Consider the following 21,374-nt stretch of genomic DNA (forward strand, 5'->3'; position numbering starts at 1 on the left):
TTACACACAAACGTACGCTCCTGCATGTTTTTTGAGATAATGAATTAATTTAAAACGCGTGTGCTAGTTTTAAGGTATTTATCTATATATATATAGTTGCCTGAAAATAATGATTTTTATTTCATTTCATTAAACAACTCCACTGCCACAATTTCAATCACCTTTTCTAGTAACACGTTTTACCCGAAAATTTCTAAAACTTGTACTTCCCAAAAAAGAAACACTCTTTTCCTTATCCATCAAACACAACAATCATTATTAATCATTATATTTTTTTTCTAAGTATATTTATGACATTTATTTTAATCATTATTACCTCCCATTTTCATGTAGAACCTACACTCCACTACCACGATTTCCCTTTTCTACCCCGTCCCACCCCCACCCTCTGCGCATCTCGGCCAGTGCCCCGCGCGCAGCGAAGCCGCGCGCCCGTCTGTCGCGTCTGTGATAGTCGCCGAATATATTACTGTGTTTTAGACTATGTGTACTGAGTGAATCACAGGTGAGCTTGTGTTTTTAATGTTATTGTGATTTTTTAAAAACATGTTTGATTTACAGGAAGATATACTTACATGTTAACGGATCATATCTATATATATATTATTAGATATGAAAACACATCTAAATTTTATGTTGTTATAAAACGGAAACATTAAGGAAAATGAAAATGTATATATAATCGTATGATGTAATAGTTTTTATGAAATTTCGCAAACGACGAACAAAATACATCTTAATATTTGTTGTTTAGATATTAATCTTATTTATAAATACTAAATTATTGGTGCACATTCATTGGTATTTAAGGAGTTTTACATTTTATACCTCGTTTTTATAACATTAGAAAAAGACTACACGATTATGAGGTATCTCTTTATTGAAAAACACTTTTGAAAAACAAGTCTCAGCAAGTATGTAATTATTATGTAGCATACATGTTCATTTACATTCTTTTGGTTTCATAAGTAATAGTTACTATTTTTTTAAAAGAATATTTCAATAAAAATACACGTCAAGATCGTGTAGTCTTTTCTAATGCTAAAGAACGGGGTATAGTAACAAAGAACATGAATATTCTGCGTGAATCTTTCTAGTCGTTCGACAAAGAATTTAAATTGGTATTATATTCTTTATTGAGTCGGGATGGGTTAGAAATAGGTTTTTCCATGGTCTTTTGGATACAAAACATAACAGTAAAAATATTAGTGTTGATCTAAGTAAAGGTGTCTGCTTTAAACTCTACCTTACATGATTTCAGAAAAAAAATTAACTTTCTGAGGATTTTTTCGACCGGTTTTAACACATTTACCACTGAGCTACGGTCGTAGCGCTACGTCGTAGCCGATAACATCCTTGGTTTCCCATGTAGCGAAAATGCTTCGTAGAGGCTAAACTACGTGTCGTGATTAGCACTGAATGAGCGCATTCACTGCCAGCAACGCGCCAGGCGGGCGCACAGTCCGTAGTCGCTTTTCGTTACATTCATGTTTTGTCATGTTATCGGCTACGCTCGTAGCGCGTAGCACGCGCTGGCACTGAATGTGTTGCCCAATTCTGTTTTGGTATTTAATTATAACCGATGGTTAATTGGATTTAAAGCTATGATGTTAAGTATTTAATTTCTGTATTTCGTTATTATAGTAACTGGGTATACATATAAGTATAAAAGCTTAAGCTTTATTTATATGAAAAAAAAATTGAATACTGGTTTTACGCTTCAAAGGTTAAAAATAATTAAGGAACATAATGAACACCGTTAATTATGAATTCCTGTTACTAATTAAGTAAATAAATTATGAAAGTAACAAAGCAATTATTGAAATCAGATGAGGGGCTGAAAAAGCACTCAAATTATCGAGTAATGAAGTTATAGCAATTTTAATAACCTGTCAGAATTGAAAATTAATGTATTAAATGAATTACAAGTTAATGGAAATTATTAATTAATCACTTGGGATACGATTTTATTTATAATGCGGTGGGTGCAATGCAATTAATGTCATTAAAAAGATGTAGATTTGTAGATCGTGCATTCACGATGGGGTAGTTCCATTCATGATGGGGTAGTTCTATCTTTTTTGTTGAAAACTTAAGAAAACTAATGAGCATCGTATAGGTACCTATACCTATACGACGTTCATTAATTTTCTTAAGTTTTATATATAATAGGTAAATACCTAAGCTACGTCGAATACTTCAAGTAGGTACCTAGTTAAGGCATTTCTTTTCTTTTTGTCGCCAAGGCAAAAATATCGATCCAGACAAATGGCACAAAAATATGTAAACACGACTTTATTGTCTAAGGTGTAAGAGCGTACACATGTTTTTGAAACTTTGGGAATGTATATATATTTATGCCCTTGACTGTACATGTACATGTAGTTATATTTAGTGCCCTAGCATAAGTATTAAGTACTCATTTTTAGGGTTCCGTACCCAAAAGTTAAAAACGGGACCCTATTACTAAGACTCCGCTGTCCGTCTGTCTGTCTGTCACCGAGGTTGTATCTCATAAACCGTGATAGCTAGACAGTTGAAATTTTTACAGATGATGTATTTCTGTTGCCGCTATAACAACAAATACTAAAAAGTACGGAACCCTCGGTGGGCGAGTCCGACTCGTAGTTTGGAGACGCGTTATACTTAAGTCGGGGCACTTACTGCACCTAATTAGAACAAATTTTAATTAATGAATTATTATTTTTACATCAAAATAAACGTTTTGTGATCGTATCATCAAAATTACTTAAGTAAATTATTAGTTTATTTATGAAAGAAACGATTCGTAAACAAATTCTTTGTTTATATTGAACTTCTTTGTTCTTGGACAGCAAGAACCGAACACAAAGGATAGTACTTACTTCAGTAAGTTCTATTCACAATGAAAACAATAGTGCTTCTTTTAGACAATCATGTTTCCAACAATCAATTATTTACGGTAGAGAATAAAAATAAAATACATGAGCTCAACGAGGGTGCGTAGTGTCTCGGCAACGCGCATGTAACTCCTCTGGAGTTGCAGGCGTACATAGGCTACGGAGACTGCTTAACATCTGGCGGGCCGTATGCTCGTTTGCCACCGACGTAGTATAAAAAAACCGAGCGCGAGTCGGACTCGCCCACCGAGGGTTCCGTACTTTTTAGTATTTGTTATTATAGCGGCAACAGAAATACATCATCTGTGAAAATTTCAACTGTCTATTAACTATCACTGTTGATGAGATACAGCCTGCTGCAGCTGACAGACAGGCGAACAGACAGACGGACAGCGGAGTCTTAGTAATAGGGTCCCGTTTTTACCCTTTGGGTACGGAACTCTAAAAAAATATGTAAATAACAGCCGCTGTAGAATAAGCCGAGGTTTTCTCGAAGGGCTACGGTATAGGGTTCTTCAAAAAAAAATGTACTTAAGTTTTTAAAGGGTCAGCGACGCGCATGTAACACTTCTGAAGTTGCAGGCGTCCATAGGCCACGGTGACTGCTTACTATCCGGCGGGCCATATCCTTGTGTGCCACCGACGTGGTATAAAAAAAAACAAAACGAGTCAATTCTAAACTATGACCTACACTATGACCTCAAAGATTTCCATAAGATGCTAGAACGCAATAGTAACAGCCGTCTGAGAGGTCATCAGTATAAGCTGGTGTCTCACAGGTCCTACAATAATCCACATAGACACTTCTTAAAGGGGCCCACTGACTATCAGTCCGCCGGACGATATCGGCCTGTCAGTTGTAGGGAACTGTCAAATTTTTGTTCTAACTGACAGGCCGATATCGTCCGGCGGACTGATAGTCAGTGGGCCCCTTAGCAACAGAGTGGTCAACGCTTGGAACAAACTCCCAGAGGATGTAGTATCGGCCCAAAGTGTCAATGAGTTTAAGAATAAATTAGATAAGCACAAAGAAAATTCTACTCAACACTGAAAACTCGGTTTATAACTCTGGATACAGGCATTATCAGTAATTTAAACTGCCTGCCTGCATAACAAATAATAATAATAAACACCATCAAAGCAGCTTATTCTGGAAAAATGACTACCCATTTAATACAAATGTTTTCGCGCGCGAAGCTTTTTTAACGTCGCGCGTCCGGTGGAAAGGGTGGATAAATGGCCTCTGTTAATTCAGCATTTAAGTCTCGTTGTTGGGCCTAAGTATAGATATTTTTGATACAACTGCCACTGTGCGAGGAAACGGGTCAATGTACGATATTATTCGTGACGAGCGTCCTTACTCTATTTACTTACATTACTTACTTACATTACTGAGTAAACGTTTCGTGTAGAAAATTAGCCATTAGGGGCCCGGGGCTCGTTACAGCACCGTAATGAAGCTCCAACGCACTTTACTGGCATCATTGATTGCCAACCGTGAGCCTCGGTAGTTATGTAAGTGGTTTTGGAAATAATATATTATTTAAGCTGCTAAAACTGCTACCAAGGAAAACAGAAAGAATTCATGTGCCATTCAATCTTACTAGCCCAATTCGGTCAACTTCAATAAATAAGATTGTGTTCAATATTTTTGTTTACGATGTCACTGTCGGGTGACTGTATCAATCTTTGATACCTTTCTCTCGATAGAGTTGTTAGAAAGTTCCAGTTTTCTGAAAATTAAACGTGTTACCTAAATGAATAAATAAAATGATTATGTACGAGTAGGTATGCATAATATATGCAGAGATGCCATTCACTTAAATGTTAAAGTATTTTTATCATACAGCCTAATTACGAAACTCGTCAAGAACCATAAAATAATATCAGTTAAATGTACTGGTGTTACTTTAAAGGTTTCATCCTTAACACAAATGCTTTTGGTATAAATTTGGTTTAAACAAAAATGCCTCTTAGCAAGTTGGAAGGAACGGCAAAGCTTCAGCATTCGTACTTACATCTCTAATCATCGCACCGCACTTTATATGTACTATATTCGGCACTAACAATGAAAGAATCAGAACTCCATTGCAGTCGAGGGCAGGCCGAGGTACGCTTGAGTACACTCCAGTCTTTTTCAGTCCAGTCCCTTCACCCGGCCCCTTGACCTCGGGCAAATTAAGACTGGTCTAATTGCGCGTCGTCAGCACGTTTTGGTTGTACGGTTTATGGTAATGGGGATCGCTAAAGTCTTTGGTGGCGGCCATTTTAAAATAAAAAGCACTACTTCGTTCTATAGTGAAAGCACAGGTCTAGAATGTACAAGATTGTCTGTAGACCAGCGGTGGGACAAAAATAGGTTTTTATAACATTAAAGTTTTTTCTTTTTTGATATGTCATTGTAAGCATGTTAAATAATACTTATGTAAAAAGTTGGAAATTTTTAGGTGGAGCGTTCGGCTATATTGAAATATTTTAATTTTGGCTAATAACTTTGTAAATATAGAATTAAAGTTTCAAAAAACTTTAAAATATTCAATAACACTTTAATTTTCTTAAAATATTCGGTTTTTAGAAATCTGGAACATGTGCTTTCTGGTGAACGTGAAAACACGAATTATTTTGTAAATAAAAAATTAGAGTAGCTGATATTGCAAAATTGCGATATTATCGATCAACTTACCTTACTTGTAAAAAATTAGAAATGTAGACAATGTGCTTCTCTAGATATTGATTTCTGGTTAAGCAGTTTAGCCAATATTGAATTAAAGTTTGTAGAGTTAATATTAAACGGTCATGACAATGATCTTAGTTCCCACCTAAAATATTAGAAATATAAAATCACGGCGTCACTAAATACTGATACGTATGCATTCCGTGCTTATATTTAAATTACATTTCAAACGCGCGGCATTTGCGCGCCCCGCGCTGTGCGTCGAGGCAGCGTGCAGCGATCAAACGGTAGCACACGGTAGTAACCCAACCATGTCAGACGCGAGCAAAATAATTTTTCACAAAATTAAAAAAAAAATGTTCTACAGGCAATCTGTAATTTTTACAGGATAAAGATAAGTATCTAAATAGTAATAAAAATTATAAGCCAGAACATTTGGTCGGGGTCTTTAACCTTGCCAGGCGATCTATGGCCCTTACTGGAACGCAAAGTTAAATTTGTTTACTATACAAATTGTAGGCATTACAAAGTTATGTTTGCACACAAAATTGAGTTTGTCTGCTTTACAAAATGTATGCGTCACAAAGTTATTTTTGCACGCATAATTAAGTTTGTCTACTATATAAAGTGCATGTGTTATATTACCGTAACTTCGGGCTTTTACCGATAAGCCCAAAGTGCGGTAAAACCTAGGTTTTACCGATGCCGATCGGTAAAAGCCCGAAATGTTGAATAATATTAATTTACTTGGGGCTTTTACCGACACTGATTCGGTCAATCCTAGGTTTTACCACGGCGATCTTGAGATAAGATAAGATAAGATGTTTATTTGTAAAAGTCATGTACATGAGATGCTATTGAAGTTATACAGGAAGCTTCCATGACACCCTGTCAGGGCACACAAAGTCTTATATCTAGCTTATTACTAAATTACATTTACAGGCAATGCATGCTATTATTTATAATTAATAATTGAATTAATGTATAATTAATAATTGGTTAGAGAGATTTTTTGTATAAGTATGAGGTATAAATAATTATTAGATAAAATCTTGTACCAGTGTTTAGAATCCGAGATGGCAGCCATGCACTATGTCATAAATTTGTCGGTCACCATGGTAAATCCTAGGATTTATCGAATCAGTGTCGGTAAAAGCCCGAAGTAAGTAAGTAAATATTCTTTATTGCACCATAATTATACATTTTACTTACATGTAAAACTACAAAGAAATTTTAAGTAACTTTATTTCGGGCATATTACTTTATATTATTTATCAATTCGGGCTTTTACCGATTCAGTGTCGGTAAAAGCCCGATGTAAACTAATATTATTCAACATTTCGAGCTTTTACCGATCGGCATCGGTCCTCTAATCCTCTAATACTCGTTATGTATATCTGCTTCGTTCGATAATTGATTGGTAAATAATGCTTTATAGCATTAAATTCGCCTTTGAGCTAAGTTTTTAATTGATTAAATAAATTATTTCAATGTTAAGCCACACGACAGCCAATATATATACATATATATCTAAATATCACTGAAAACATTTTATTTATGAAGATCGGTCCATTTCCATTTATAAGCCTAAGGTCAAAGGTGAGACTTGAAAGAGCCAGATAAAATAGAGATTTCGCCATTCATTCGTTCATTATTTTATATTGAATAAAACCCAGAGGCTGACTCTGGTTTAACAATTTGATATCGTTTTCAACTTATTTTGATTAACTCAACCTTGAACTTGAGCATCAATCAGCGTTAAGCCGCAAGCGGCGCGCGGCAAATCAAGGCCATTCATACATAGCGCTTACTTACTAACTCCTCTGGCGCAGCGACCCAAAGCGTGTCTTGGCCCTCAACACGGCTGCTCGCCATTGATCCCGGTCCTGTGCAGTTTCTCGCCAGTCTTGAGCCTGGAGCTCGCGCAGATCAGCGTCCACCACATCCGCCCATCGATACCTAGGTCGACCGACCGAGCGGCGCGCTGTCGGTTTTCCTCAAACGCTGTTTTCACCGCCCGATCGCCTTAAGATGGCCGAGCCACCGAAGCCTTTGCGCCTTTGTCACACCAATGACACAGAATAAGTAATAGTATTTATCATACAGAACGGCCAAGCACCGCCACGCCCCGATTCGCCGCGACTGCAGATTACCGCTCAGTACTGTTTTTAAGCAACTTACTCACACAATGACGCATGCCGCGTGTACAGACGTGCCGTTCACACAAAGAAACGCAAGTGATTTTTAATGCATAGCGTATCCGCCCTGTGCCAATGATGACATAGCGCTTGAAGACCAAATTCATGAACGGCTTTGATTTGCCGCTCGCCGCGCCGCGCGCCGCTTGCGTCCTCCGCGGCCTTGTTGACACTGATTCTTCTTCTTCTTCTTCCTAGCCTTATCCCTTCATTTGGGGTCGGCTCTCCTCGCCTGTCCTGGGTTGTTTGCGTTTCAAGCTGAGCCCGTTCCAGGTCTTTGGATACGGTTCTCCACCACGTAGCTAGGGGGCGCCCTCCGCCTTTTCTCTTTTCCGGGATTGCTAAAGCCTTTTTAACTGGGTACTCTTCATCCCTTGATTGATGCTGAAGAAATAAAATCATGAGTCATTTCCGGAGATGCCTGATGACACTACTCAAGTTCATACGTATCAAAATAAGATCAACATATCAAATTGTTAAAATATAATTGGGCTCCATATCTGACCTTAAACTTTAATAAAAAATCTCAACAGCATTTTGCTTTGAAAAAGAGAAATTCGATATTGAAAACTCAATTCACTATAATTGATTATAGGATTGAAGCCGGTTTAGTAAATTGAACCATAGATAAATAAGTAAGGATAGAGTGCTAAGAGTTAGACCAAGAAAAGTCTGCAATGATTTTGATAGTATACGCGGTGAAAGTGTTAACTTTTATTAAAATCATAAAATCGATAAAGCAAACGAAGGGGCATACTGGCCATAGCTATGGTAAATTCAACAATGAATTGCGTAAAAATATATTGCATAAATCAATACCCAGGAAGGAAAACGGAGACTACGTCACTATCCCCTTAATCAATCAATTAAAATTAACATATCCCCCCTCCCCATCAATCACTTTTAATAAAAAAATCGGCCAAGTGCGAATCGGACTCGCGCAAGAAGGGTTCCGTACCATTACGCAAAAAACGGCAAAAAAAATCACGTTTGTTGTATGGGACTTAAATATCTATATTATTCTGTTTTTACTTTTTGTTGTTATAGCGGCAACAGAAATACATCGTCTGTGAAAGTGTCTAGCTATCACGTATTCATGAGATACAGCCTGGTGACAGAAGGACAGACAGACAGACGGACAGCGGAATTTTAGTAATAGGGTCCCGTTTTTACCCTTTGGGTATGGAACCCTAAAAACAATCAATCGATAAAAGCTGAAAAGCAAATCAATTACGAGACTAACGATGTTTGCAACAAAATATGAGGCAAAGTTTGCCAGCATCCGCAATATTTGAAGCCTTAAGGTCGTAAGCGCCTTCCACATTCAGTGCTTTCTGTAAGTTGTCATGTATAAGGGCGGATCTTCACTTGCGCCCTTATGGCATGGGGATGAAGTATCGGGGGTAATGAACAGGGGGTTTAATTGAGTTATGACGGGAAACTGTGCCGTATTCTCTAGTATGTTCGTGTTCAACTATTCCTTTTTGATATTATGAGGACACAAATTAAAACATTTTAATGAACATTTTTTAACTTTTATTTATTTTGAACGAATTTTCTATGAATATATTTTGACGCTGGTTCGACTCTAGCTCTAGACTTGGGCACTGGAGGCCTGGGTCACTTTCTTTCGTATATGACATTTATTTCAGTGTATTACTTTCATATAAGTACTGTTAAAGGAGAAAACACCATACATTATTAAGTAAAGGATTTTATACATAAAACCACGGAAAACAGGCATAGCTTAGGGTGGCTTAGGTAAATCACACTCCGACGCCGTAATGGCGAGCGATCCCACTTCCGAACTGTCAGAAGACAAATCCTTTATTTAATGATGTATGGTGTTTTCTCCTTAAACAGTACTATTTAAATTCTTATCTTTGCCTGCGTCTTTCGTTTGTCGTAGATTTGTACAACATCTTTGTAGGTCAAGTAATCTGCCCTGCTAAGCCAAATTAGCAATTACTATTGTGTTTCTGGATAATTAGTGAGATATCGCAAGGGCTCCCAACTCCCAATGATGCGCTGTTTTAACATCAAGGAGCCTAAATGTGCCGCTTGCGCTTGTTTCCCATTGGCGTGGTATAAATTAAGCTGGGAAATATAATAGGAAATATTTATTTACGCTCATCACCCATTTTTGAGAAAATTTCTGATACGTATGGCCTATTCCATATGGATCTTAAGAGAATGCAAACAAAAAACTAAGTACAACAAGTTTGTCATCTAAAGCACATTACATTAATAGGTCAAAATAATAATAATAATAATAAGATTAAAAATTAATCTTGATAAGTTTGTCATTGATCAGTTCAAACGAGGACCCAGTGCCGCGGGGTATATCGCGGCCCCGTGCCCAGGGTTACGGGTGAAGACTTCAACGGCTGCGAAGGCGGAGATAATGGAAATCAGTACGGCGGAGCAGGCGGAAGAAGCACAAAAACCCAGAATAGAGCTGCTCTTACATATTAAGTTCACAGGTCTTCTCTGGAGCTGCGTTACCAGGTAGGGTGGCGCAGTAGGGATGGCGGCGGTCAAACTCCGGCTCCCGAGCTCTGTAAGAGTTACTGCCTTGGCGTCAGGTGGCAACCGGCCGTAAAACCCAATTGCCAATACATTTCTCTCCTCACATGAAAATGCACAATAAAAGGAATAAGGGCTTAAAGGCTAGGGCGTACCCCGTAAGCGACGCAAATGCGAGTAATGCGATCCCCAATGCGAATACCACTAGGGCGTTCCCCCCAAGCGACGGATACAGTGACAAGAACACACATTCGCATTTAAGTAGCAATAAGATAAGACTCGCAACCTGGAATTTGGGGTCTCTTACGGGAAGAAGTCAGGAGCTTAGTAAAGTACTACATAAAAGGCGCATTAACATCTGCTGCCTACAAGAAACGAAATGGAAAGGCTCAAAATCAAAAGACATAGGAAACGAATACCAGTTAATATACCATGGCTGCGACAATAAAAGGAATGGGGTGGCGATAGTTCTAGACAAACATTTTAAGACCCGCATTTTAAGTATCACAAGAAAAAGCGACAGATTAATATCCATCAAATTAGCTTTAGACAACCAGCAATCTACCAACATTATATCAGCCTATGCCCCACAGACGGGCTGTACGGAAGCGGAGAAGACGGAGTTCTGGGAGGACCTGGATGAGGTTATAAACAGTATACCATCAAATGAATATAAAGTAATTGGAGCTGACTTGAACGGACACGTGGGAGCTAAAAGTACGGCATATGGAATGGCTCACGGAGGGTTTGGAATAGGCGAAGCAAACAAGCAGGGCGAAGAAATCCTGGACTTTGCTACCAGGCACTCTTTAACGCTAATAAATACAAACTTCCAAAAGAAAGAAGAACATCTGATTACATATAAAAGTGCAGGAAGAACATCACAAATAGACTTCATCATAGCTGACAGAAATGTCAAGAATAAATTCAAAGACTGTAAAGTAATACCTGGTGAACCTTTGACAACACAACATCGCTTACTGGTTGCTGTATATACCCTGCCGAAACCAATAAAAACCATCGTCGATAGAACTCCAAGAACTAAGTGGAAGGACTTAGATGGCCCAAAGGGCGAGTTACTAAAGACTTATGTAAGGGGATACATCGAAGCCGACGTTGAAGCAAGGTATAACACCGCAGAAGATATGTGGTCTAAGTTCGAAGTACAGTGTAGAGCAAAAGCAGCAGAAACTCTAGGAATATCTAAAGGACCCATGGGCAATGGAAAAGACCCAAGCTGGTGGAACAACAAAGTAAAAGAGACACTCAATAACAAGAAAACGCTCTTCAAGAAATGGCAAAGCTCACAACTAAATGAAGACAAGGACCAATATACAGAAGCGAAGAAACTTGCAAAGAAGTGCGTAGCACAAGAAATAGCCCACCATAACCTTAATTTCTATAATAGTTTAGAAAACGCCAAGACGGCCGATGAAGTACTAAAAATAGCAAAAAATAGAAATAGAGCTACTTTAGATATTAAAGTTAATAAATATATAAAAAGTAAAGATCAAACCATTTTAACAGACAATACCCAAATAAGAGAAAGGTGGGTGGAGTATTATGAACAACTACTAAACGAAGAGTTCCCTAACCAAGACCCGGTACCATGCAAACCAACGCACGGACCAATACCCGAGGTAGATATAGCTGAAGTAAAACAAGCGGTGACAAAGATGAAAAACCGAAAAGCTACAGGGCCAGACGAGATTCCTGCAGACTTATGGAAAGCCCTCGGACCCATAGCCGCGGTTTGGCTCACTAAGCTATTCAACATCATTTTAGCCACCAAATGCATACCTGAGTCATGGCGTCAAAGCTACATACTACCATTTTACAAAAACAAAGGTGATGTAACCCACTGCGAAAACTATAGAGGCATAAAACTTACATCACATACGCTTAAAATCTGGGAAAGAGTGATAAACAAACGAATCTCCAATATCTCGCAGGTATCTCCAAACCAGTTCGGCTTCACAGCATCCAGGTCAACCACTGACGCAATACAAACTATAAGGATCATGATGGAAAAATATAGGATCAACAACCAAGACCTACACCTTACGTTTATTGACCTCGAAAAAGCTTTCGATAGAGTACCCCGCAAATTAGTATGGCAGGCTTTACGTACGCAACAGGTACCAGAATACTATATTGAACTAATACAAGACATGTACAACAATGTCAGCACTAGAGTCCGAAGCCTAGCTGGTGTTAGTAAAGCTTTCGAGGTCAAAGTGGGTGTCCATCAAGGATCTGTGCTCAGCCCACTTCTTTTCAATTTGGTGATGGATTACCTGACCCGGGATATACCGTCTCCGCTACCGTGGACCATGATGTACGCCGATGACATAGTTCTGGCTGCCAACACGGCAAATGACGCACAACAACTGTTAAACATGTGGACAAATGCACTTGAAAAATATGGGTTGAGGGTTAGCAGGAGCAAAACTGAATACCTGAAATGTCCTTTTAGTGGCAACAGTACACCGGAAACTATCTGCATCGGAACAACACCTATTCCTACTGTAGAAAAGTTTAAATACCTTGGCTCTATAATTACACCCGATGCCAATATTTGCGCGGACGTGTCACACCGAATTAATGTCGCCTGGCAAAAATGGAGATCACTTACTGGTGTGCTGTGTGACCCACGTATCCCCATAAAGGTCAAGGGTAAGGTGTATAAACGGTACGGCGGTTCGTCCGGCGTTACTATACGGGTCTGAATGTTGGACAACAAAGAAGTCGCACGAACAAAAGGCACATACCAATGAGATGAAGATGCTCAGGTGGGCGGGAGGTGTAACCCGAATGGACAGAATCCGAAATGAATACATACGTGGTAGTTTCAAAGTTGCACCGATCGCGGATAAAATCCTTGAAAATCGTCTTCGTTGGTATGGCCATGTCAAAAGAAGAGAAGAAGACCACGTGGTACAAATTGCGCTGAACCTACCAGAACAGACAAGGAGAGGCAGAGGTCGCCCCCCTTCCACATGGTGGAAAAACATAGAAAGAGACCTCAAAAAAAGCCCAATTGCCTGAGCAGACAACCCAAGATCGTACGACTTGGCGCAGAAAAGTGAGGAGACCCGACCCCAAATAATGGGATAAGGAGAGGATAAAGAAGAAGAAGAAGAAGTTTGTCATTGACCAATGAGTTACAACATTTTGTATTTATGGAATTATATTATTGCCTAGCGACTAGGTAACGGGTTTTTTATGTACTTTCTTATGCATCGCAATCGCACTAATAAACAAGCGCGACTCAGAATAGTACCAAATCAATATAAAATCAATAACAGATTTCAAAAATCTGAATGTATGTAGTTCTATCTGAATGTTGAGAACTACATGTTCTCAATTTGGAGCGTATTTGAATAACAAAATTGGAGCGAACTGTTCCTGTTTGTCCTTTGAATCGGTCGGGGTAGTTTTCAATTAAATTTTGCGTTGGGTCGTTAATTGCGTAAAGGTTTTGAAAGTTTCGGGACGACGCATTGAATTAAATATCGTTCATAGTCCTACCTACCTGCATGGAAATATCTTGGGAACTTGTTGGGAACAAGTAATAATAATATAATAATAATAATTCAGCCTATATACGTCCCACTCCTGGGCACAGGCCTCCTCTTATGCGCGAGAGGGCTTTGGCTGTAGTCCCCACGCTAGCCCAATGCGGATTGGGGACTCACATACACCTTTGAATTTCTTTGCAGACTTATGCATGCAGGTTTCTTCACGATGTTTTCCTTCACCGAAAAGCTACTGGTAAATATCAAATGATATTTCGTACATAAGTTCCGAACAAACAAGTACAGAGTAAAAGTTATGTACTGTGTTTAGTATTATATCATGTTACAAATGCATTTCCGTTATTAAATTATCATTAAATTGCTTAAAATAATTAATAAATTACAAAAATTTGCCCGCGAAAAGTTAGTGAGCGAAAAGCGCGAAACGTCACGTGACGTCACGCGTTCGACAGATTAGTTCACATAAGCGTCATTAGTAGCAAACAGTTGCATAGTTAGTTGGACCGTCCAACGTGTGACGTCATCACGCTCTGTCGAATTAGCGCCAAAAATTATGAGCGTTTCAACCGCTCAAAAATTTTCAACGTTTTAAATATTTTTTTAATAAAATAATGTGAAGGTTTACAAAGTATTTTAATTTTTTCCGGTGTTCAAACGATATAAATTATGATTACAAAAAAAAGAGCTAGTTCTGGCAACCTCTTCTCACCTTCCACGTGCTCATGTAATGCTGCAGCTTGCTGTTCATACTTTGACAATCACTTACTGAAATATTCTGCCGTTCAACTTAGGCAGCTGTTATTCCAAAATATAAAGCAAGTATCTATATAGGTAAATGTCAAAATTCTAAGAATATCCTAACACGCCCTTATTAGACGAAGCACATAAAACACCTGCCAAACGCACCTGTATCACCGCCCTTACCTAAAGGTTCTAAAAATAACCCGAGGCGTCCGCTCGTTGTAACGCGTATTACTTTTTGTAAAAAGGAATGTTCGGGGAAAGGTCCGTTGCTCCTGTTTTCTGGGGCATATCGGCCATTCTTATACAGGGCTGTGCCTAAAATCAACGCCAAGACTTAAAGGGCTTATGGAATAGTCATAGTCATAGTCATAGTCATAGTCATTTATTTTATAAAGCCAATTTACAAGTCAGTTGCTAAATAACATCAAATTACTATACAGTAAAGTTCATCGATTAAGTTACATCATATTCAAATAACAGTAAAATAACTTACATTAAAAATTACAATAATTCATTAAGTATATAAATAGTAAAGTCACAAATTCATTGAAATTATTATAACATCTATAATAGCAATATAAAAATAATAAAATTCAGCATTTAGCTGCCCTTATACATTAAAAATTCATTGTAATTATAGAACGAGCGCTCAATAAGCCAGTGTTTTAGACGGCGTTTAAAGCTATGCAGACTTGTAGCCTCAGTGACAATGCTTGGCAACTTGTTGTAGACCGTTGGGCCCATCACGTGAGTTAGCTTGGACGACTTCGCAAGTTTGTGGCTAATACCCACGAGCTTGTGTGCGTTTCGCGTATTGTACTCGTGTACCATTGCGTTCATTTTATAGGACGTAAGGTGTTCACGCACGTACACAGCCACTTGCATAATTACTACTGCGGGTAATGTGAGAATGCCTAGTTTTTTGAACAGTAGCTTCGCCGGAGCATCTAGCGGCTCCCGTGAGATGATGCGTATAGCACGTTTCTGGAGGCGAAAAACTCTCTCCCACTCGGCGCAGCGCCCCCAGAGCTCCGCCCCGTATTGTATTAGAGAGTGGACTGTAGCAAAATAGCATGTACGGGCTACCTCCGGAGTCACAGACTTGACGACTTGACTTAGGGCGAAACACGCGCTGCCTACTTTGCCGCACAGTTTGTCAACATGACGATCCCACTTCAAGCCCGAGTCTATTTCAAAGCCCAGGAAAGCTGTGCTAGTAGTTTGATCGAGTAGCGTTTCTTCAATTCTTATTGCCAGCGGCGCTGCCTGACGACCTGATAAATCAAATTGCATGAAATGCGTCTTCCGTAGGTTAAGAGCCAAGCCATTGGTTCTAAACCAATGGGCAAGCTGCGCCGCTGCTTCGTTCAACGCCTTCTCGACGCCATCGACATTTGGAGCAGTAACAATTGCAGCAACGTCGTCAGCATACATTAATACCTCGCCGGCTTTTATAGCGTCTGGCAGGTCATTTAAGAGCAGCGAAAAAAGCAAATTTGAAACTGACGATCCTTGCGCAACCCCCATCTGTGCGCCCAATGGATCCGACCTCACTTTCCCACCATCACTTACCACAACTTGTGTCCTATTCTGGAGTAGGCTCGTGAACAAGGACAACGATTTGTCGTGAATGCCGTAGTGGCGCAGCTTGCCTGTAAGCACTGCATGGTCGGCCACATCGAATGCCTTCGAGAGGTCGCAGCACAAGACGGCGACTTGCTGCTGACTCTCTCTGGCAGCTACTATGCGCCGTACCAGTTCACGGGACAGAGATGTAGTGGATCGGCCCTCACGGTACGCATACTGTCTCTCAGATAGACTATTAGTCTCTTTTAGGAACTGAGAGAGACGGGAACTTAGGCCATGCTCGAATATTTTAGCTATCGCCGGGATGATTGATACCGGTCTATAGCCATCCATATCCCCTCTGCTACCCTTCCTTTTGAAGATAGGAGCGACCTTACTTATTTTGAGCGGATCTGGGTAAGTGCCTTCTTTTATGCAGCGATTAAAGAGTTCTGCCATCGCAAAAGCTAATGGGAATGGCGCCAGCCTTAGCAGCTTCATGCTTACTCCATAAACGTCCTTTGAAGCCTTAGGTGGAATGCATGAAGAAACTAGCCGGTGTACCTCATCCGCTGTAAAAGGACGGAGGGTAAACAAGTAGTTCGCGGCGGCGGCGGGCCGTGCATCGCGCAGCTGGCGCAGGGCGCAGGCAACATCAGCGCGCGGCGCCCCGCACGCCTCCGCCGCACCCAGAAACCTACAATTCATAGCATCTAATGCATGTTTTTTACAACTAAACTTTGTCCCATCATTTTTTAGAACAACGTCTGTCACATAGCTAATGGGCTACAAGATTAAGCAAATTTACCCTTATTGAAAATGTATTTTTTTGAGATATCGGCACTTCTATAAGAATCTTGGTTATAAAAGGTCACAGACCACCCCCTATAGAACGAGCTTATAGGACGAGTCGCCGTCACCACCCGTATGGTGTATAGGTCTTAGAATAATAGTAGCAATCAAATAAAATGAAACTTAAAACAACATATTTTAACAAAACAACACCTGTATTTTAGAATTAAGTATTCTTGCAAATAAAGAATCTTTATCTTTACCTTTAACTAAAAATAATCATTTTATGTGACAGTTACGTAGGAAGTGGCGCCCTCACACAAACAAATGATAAATACCATTTCTAACAGCGGAGTGAAATAAAATGAAATCTAAATCTTAAATTATGTATTTTAGTCATTCATTCATTCATTTACAACTGTTTTACTTTGTAACTATAAATTTGTCGTAATAAACACTACATATTTAATGAAAGAAATTCAATAGTAAGTACCTACGTAGCTTGTAACTATCGTAAAAATTGCAAGTGCGGCGCGCGGTGACGTGCGTGCGTGAGTGCGTGTGGCAACCAACTGGCTTGCTTTTCTACCGTGAACGGGAGGCGATTCGTAGGTATAAATCCGAGCTCGCGCGGAGAGTTCCATAGGCCTCTGGCCTCAGTCTGCGCAAATTACTTGTGTCGTGTGCAACAGACATTTAAGTCAAGTCATGGAATATAATGAGACTATAGTTATTCGACAGTTGGCACACATCAAAAAAACCGTAAACTTTGAATCCAAGGTCATGTCGAGCGTGATTATCGCTCTAATTTTCTATTAATAATATCAGCTATAATATCATTCTAGCTAAGCAATATCACGTAGATTGACATCTTCATGCCCCCAGGAACTTTAATGTAAATCACCGCTTTGTGCCCTGCCTCGCGTGTCGGAAGCTACCTGAAATATACACACCAGCCTTTGTACACCTATATACTTAGATATAGCTTTATTGGTCTACTGACAGGCCCATATCGAGTGTTCAATACAAGGCGTGAAATCTAGTGATCCAGCTCTCTCTTACGTGACGTTGGCGTGTAAGAATAGGATGGATGTATTGCCAAGTGGAGAGCTGTTTTGCATTGATAACTAAAGTGCATCCTTTATATATTCGATGCGTTGTACGCTCTCGAGTACTTGCGTTTTACATTACAGTAAGTGGTAGCTACGTTTTATCTGACTGAAGAAGAAATGAGGGAAACGTAGGTTTTTAAAAATCGACGCATAATGTATTCTGCACTTATTGAATTTGTAAGTAGGTAGGTAATTGACTAGGTATTGCAAGGAATATGCAGTTGTTGCAGCTGCTGATTAATGCTGTTGCACATATGTATCATAAGTCCCAAAAGCTTAACAAAAGTTAAAATTAAATTTTTGAGTTTAACCTTTATAAGGGTCTCTGGGTTTCAGGAGGATTGAGTATCATCATCACTATATCATCAGTTGAAATATATATCCACCTTGTACGGTAGCCTTATCCAAAGAATTCTTGCGTTTTTTTTTTTGGTTTTTTGCGGTTCGTGGACGCTACGTAAGAATCTTTCTGCCCCTGCAGCAGCCGTGGAATCTACGAGCAACGTTGGTTAACACAGCTTTATTTCTACAATCTCGCTTCGTCAAATTCTTTGGTTCTCTTGTGTTCTACACACATATATACATATAATCACACCTATTCCTCGGAGGGGTAGGTAGAGACCACGGTTTTCCACTTGCTACGATCCTGACATACCTCTTTCGCTTCCTTCAATTTCATAACATTCCTCATACACGCTCGCCGGTTTAGGGTGCTTCTTACCTGGCCTTTCTTTAGGAACTCTTCTCTTCTTTCTTAAGTATTCTCGATCTATATCAATGTTCGTCTATGAGTGCCCTTTCAATGACTCGGTAAATCAATTATCTAAAAGTGTTAGCAATTACTTCGTTAAAATACAAAATGTAATGTCATTTCACAAACATCTATAAAAGGTTAAGCAAATAATTGCCTTGTCGACTTGTACATATTATTAATCAACATTATTCTAGAAATAAACAGTAAACAACTTGGTTAAATTTGACTCAGTTGGAAACTTGAAAGCATTGAACCCGTGTATTCTTAGAGCTTGGGCAGCTCTAAGTTTAGAAAGGCCTCTAAAAACAAAAAGTATTTTTAAGGAATTATCAGTTAACAGTAGGCATTCTGATTGTTCGAACTTGACATTACTTAAATTCTTGGTCGAAGGCATAAGGAATGGTGGGTCCCATAGTCCCATAGTACGAAATTTGGGTGAAAATTCTTTAGGGCACAAGTAATTAACATGCAACCGATATTTTTAACTTTCTGTCATTACGTTTCTAATTGAATGGAGTCATTGGTCAGTAATCGTTTGATTTATTCTTTTTCTAAAGTGAGTCTTACTCAGACATCGATAATGGACATTCAAACAAACAAGCAAACTAACACACATTGGAAGTTAAAAAAAGCTTGTACTAAAACATTTCATCCTGCTATCCTTAATCTGCTATACACAGAAGCACAGCATTCATTGTTTTTGCTGATACGGCTCGCTTTGACGTCATTCCATTTCCTGGTATTTGTTGGCTAGATATAGCTATGAGTAGCTCTGACTACTGCAGCTGCTTCAGTGTCAGTGTTTTGCCTACTCAAGTAAATACAATTAGTGGAATGAAATTCGGATGGATGGAATTGCTGAATTTCAATGTACAAGGATAGCGAATGGTGAGTTTAATTCTCACTATTGAACCATGTAATCACAAATATTTGCCTATGTGTTATGTAGTGTAAAATAAACACTAACTTTTGATTGATTTGTTGAAGACTCGCGCGATAGACTACAATTTGGTTTAGATGGAACTATGTTCCTTAGATTTGATTGTGCCCTAAACTTAAACTCGTAAGACCCACCATATAAAGTTTTTCAATTTTGAATTTGAACCTTGTTCTATAAGTAAATTGGATAGAATTTCGTTTGTTTTACAACGCAGTGAAACAAAAGAAATTCTATGTGTTTCATCAAAAGGTTCAAATTAGATTGCAATGAATATGTACATTTTAATGTACATTTAGACTCACGAGGTTAAGTCATTTAACTTGGTAACAAACTTAAGGTTTAAACATTTTAAATTTAGGTACTTTAAAAAATGAAGAGGTCTATTTATACAAAAACTGTAATCAAGTTTTGTAAGTTTTTGTAAGTTGTAAACTTTTACATGGATATTTATTGAAAGGTAGCCGTAAGAAGAAGAGGATTTACAAAAGTATTATAGCATTCTTTCAAATCTTATTAGAGATTCACAATTTTCATTGCTTCACTCACTCCTCCAAAGTTTCGACAAATTCAATATCTACGGATCACCAAAATACGGACCACAAGCTGTCATTAATAGCACTCGAATAGCCCCGACAAACGGTTATACGAGTATCAGAGCCTCGAGATGGCAGACGTGAGCCCCCTCGAGCTCGAGTGCCTGCTGCAAGCATGACAGCTGACGAACATTCCTATTGATTACCAAGAGCATGGGCACTTGACAACATAATAAAGTTGTAAGAGATGTGTTACAATGTGTTTTTAAAGAGAAGTGGGTACAGATTTCCGTATTCATAAAACTTAGTAAACTTTAATTGAATGTTGTCCCTTTCTAACAAACACAGATAAGGACAAACGATTATCAAGGGTTTGTTTTTAGGGTTCCGTACCCAAAGGGTAAAAACGGGACCCTATTACTAAGACTCCGCTGCCCGTCTGTCCGTCTGTCTGTCTGTCACCAGGCTGTATCTCATGACCATAGACATAGACAGTTGAAATTTTCACAGATTATGTATTTCTTTTGCCGCTATAACAACAAATACTAAAAAGTACGGAACCCTCGGTGCGCGAGTCCGACTCGCACTTGGCCGGCTTTTTTATACATCGCATTTAATTTCACGAAATCACATATAATAAGAATTTTGTCTATTTTTGAAACCGATATATGCCGATATGTATGTATGTATATATACTCTATTGTACAAAACACAAAACGTGAATATGGCACAGGACAGGCAGTACAAAGGCGAACTTATCCCTTAAGGGATTTATTCCAGTTAACCTTTGAGTACATGAGAATTGATGATAAAAAAAATCTATTGGGTCTTGATACAAAATTTGAATAAGAATGCCCCATAAATAAAATTAAAAATTTAAAGGTAACCCTAATTTTGCATTTAACGAATTTAAAGTACATAAACATAAAGACGCTCAATCCACACAAATATCTTCATACAAAATCAGTCTGATCTGGTCTTGCTTTAAGTTGCTCGTTTGAGCGTGTGGTTCGCCTTTACTAGCCAAGTGTGTGGAATAACAACGGTGCATTCGAGTGACGTCGAATGTGCTTTTGACGGCCACAGGCTGCCTGCATGGTTATATGTGCAGCAGGCG

At 38.9% G+C, this 21,374-nt stretch overlaps 2 protein-coding genes across 2 annotated transcripts in view; both read left to right on the forward strand.

Annotated features, from left to right (window-relative positions):
• Nucleotides 1-414: 414 nt before the first annotated feature.
• LOC134744046 (thrombospondin type-1 domain-containing protein 7A-like) overlaps nucleotides 415-21,374 on the forward strand; it is a 165,340-nt gene continuing 144,380 nt past the window's right edge. Inside the window, exon 1 of the mRNA XM_063677702.1 lies at nucleotides 415-505. The gene's annotated coding sequence lies outside the window, so the exon portion shown is untranslated. The remainder of the gene's footprint in view (nucleotides 506-21,374) is intronic.
• Nucleotides 10,391-13,006, forward strand: LOC134743977 (uncharacterized). Its single transcript, XM_063677608.1, has one exon. It carries the CDS (start codon nucleotides 10,391-10,393, stop codon nucleotides 13,004-13,006), a length of 2,616 nt encoding a protein of 871 aa, XP_063533678.1.

The sequence above is a fragment of the Cydia strobilella genome, chromosome 9 (genome assembly GCF_947568885.1).
Source record: "Cydia strobilella chromosome 9, ilCydStro3.1, whole genome shotgun sequence".
Lineage (NCBI taxonomy): Eukaryota > Metazoa > Arthropoda > Insecta > Lepidoptera > Tortricidae > Cydia > Cydia strobilella.

Excerpts from the sequence above, each read along its gene's own strand:
- LOC134743977 (XM_063677608.1), top strand. The coding sequence starts at position 10,391 with ATGCACAATAAAAGGAATAAGGGCTTAAAGGCTAGGGCGTACCCCGTA.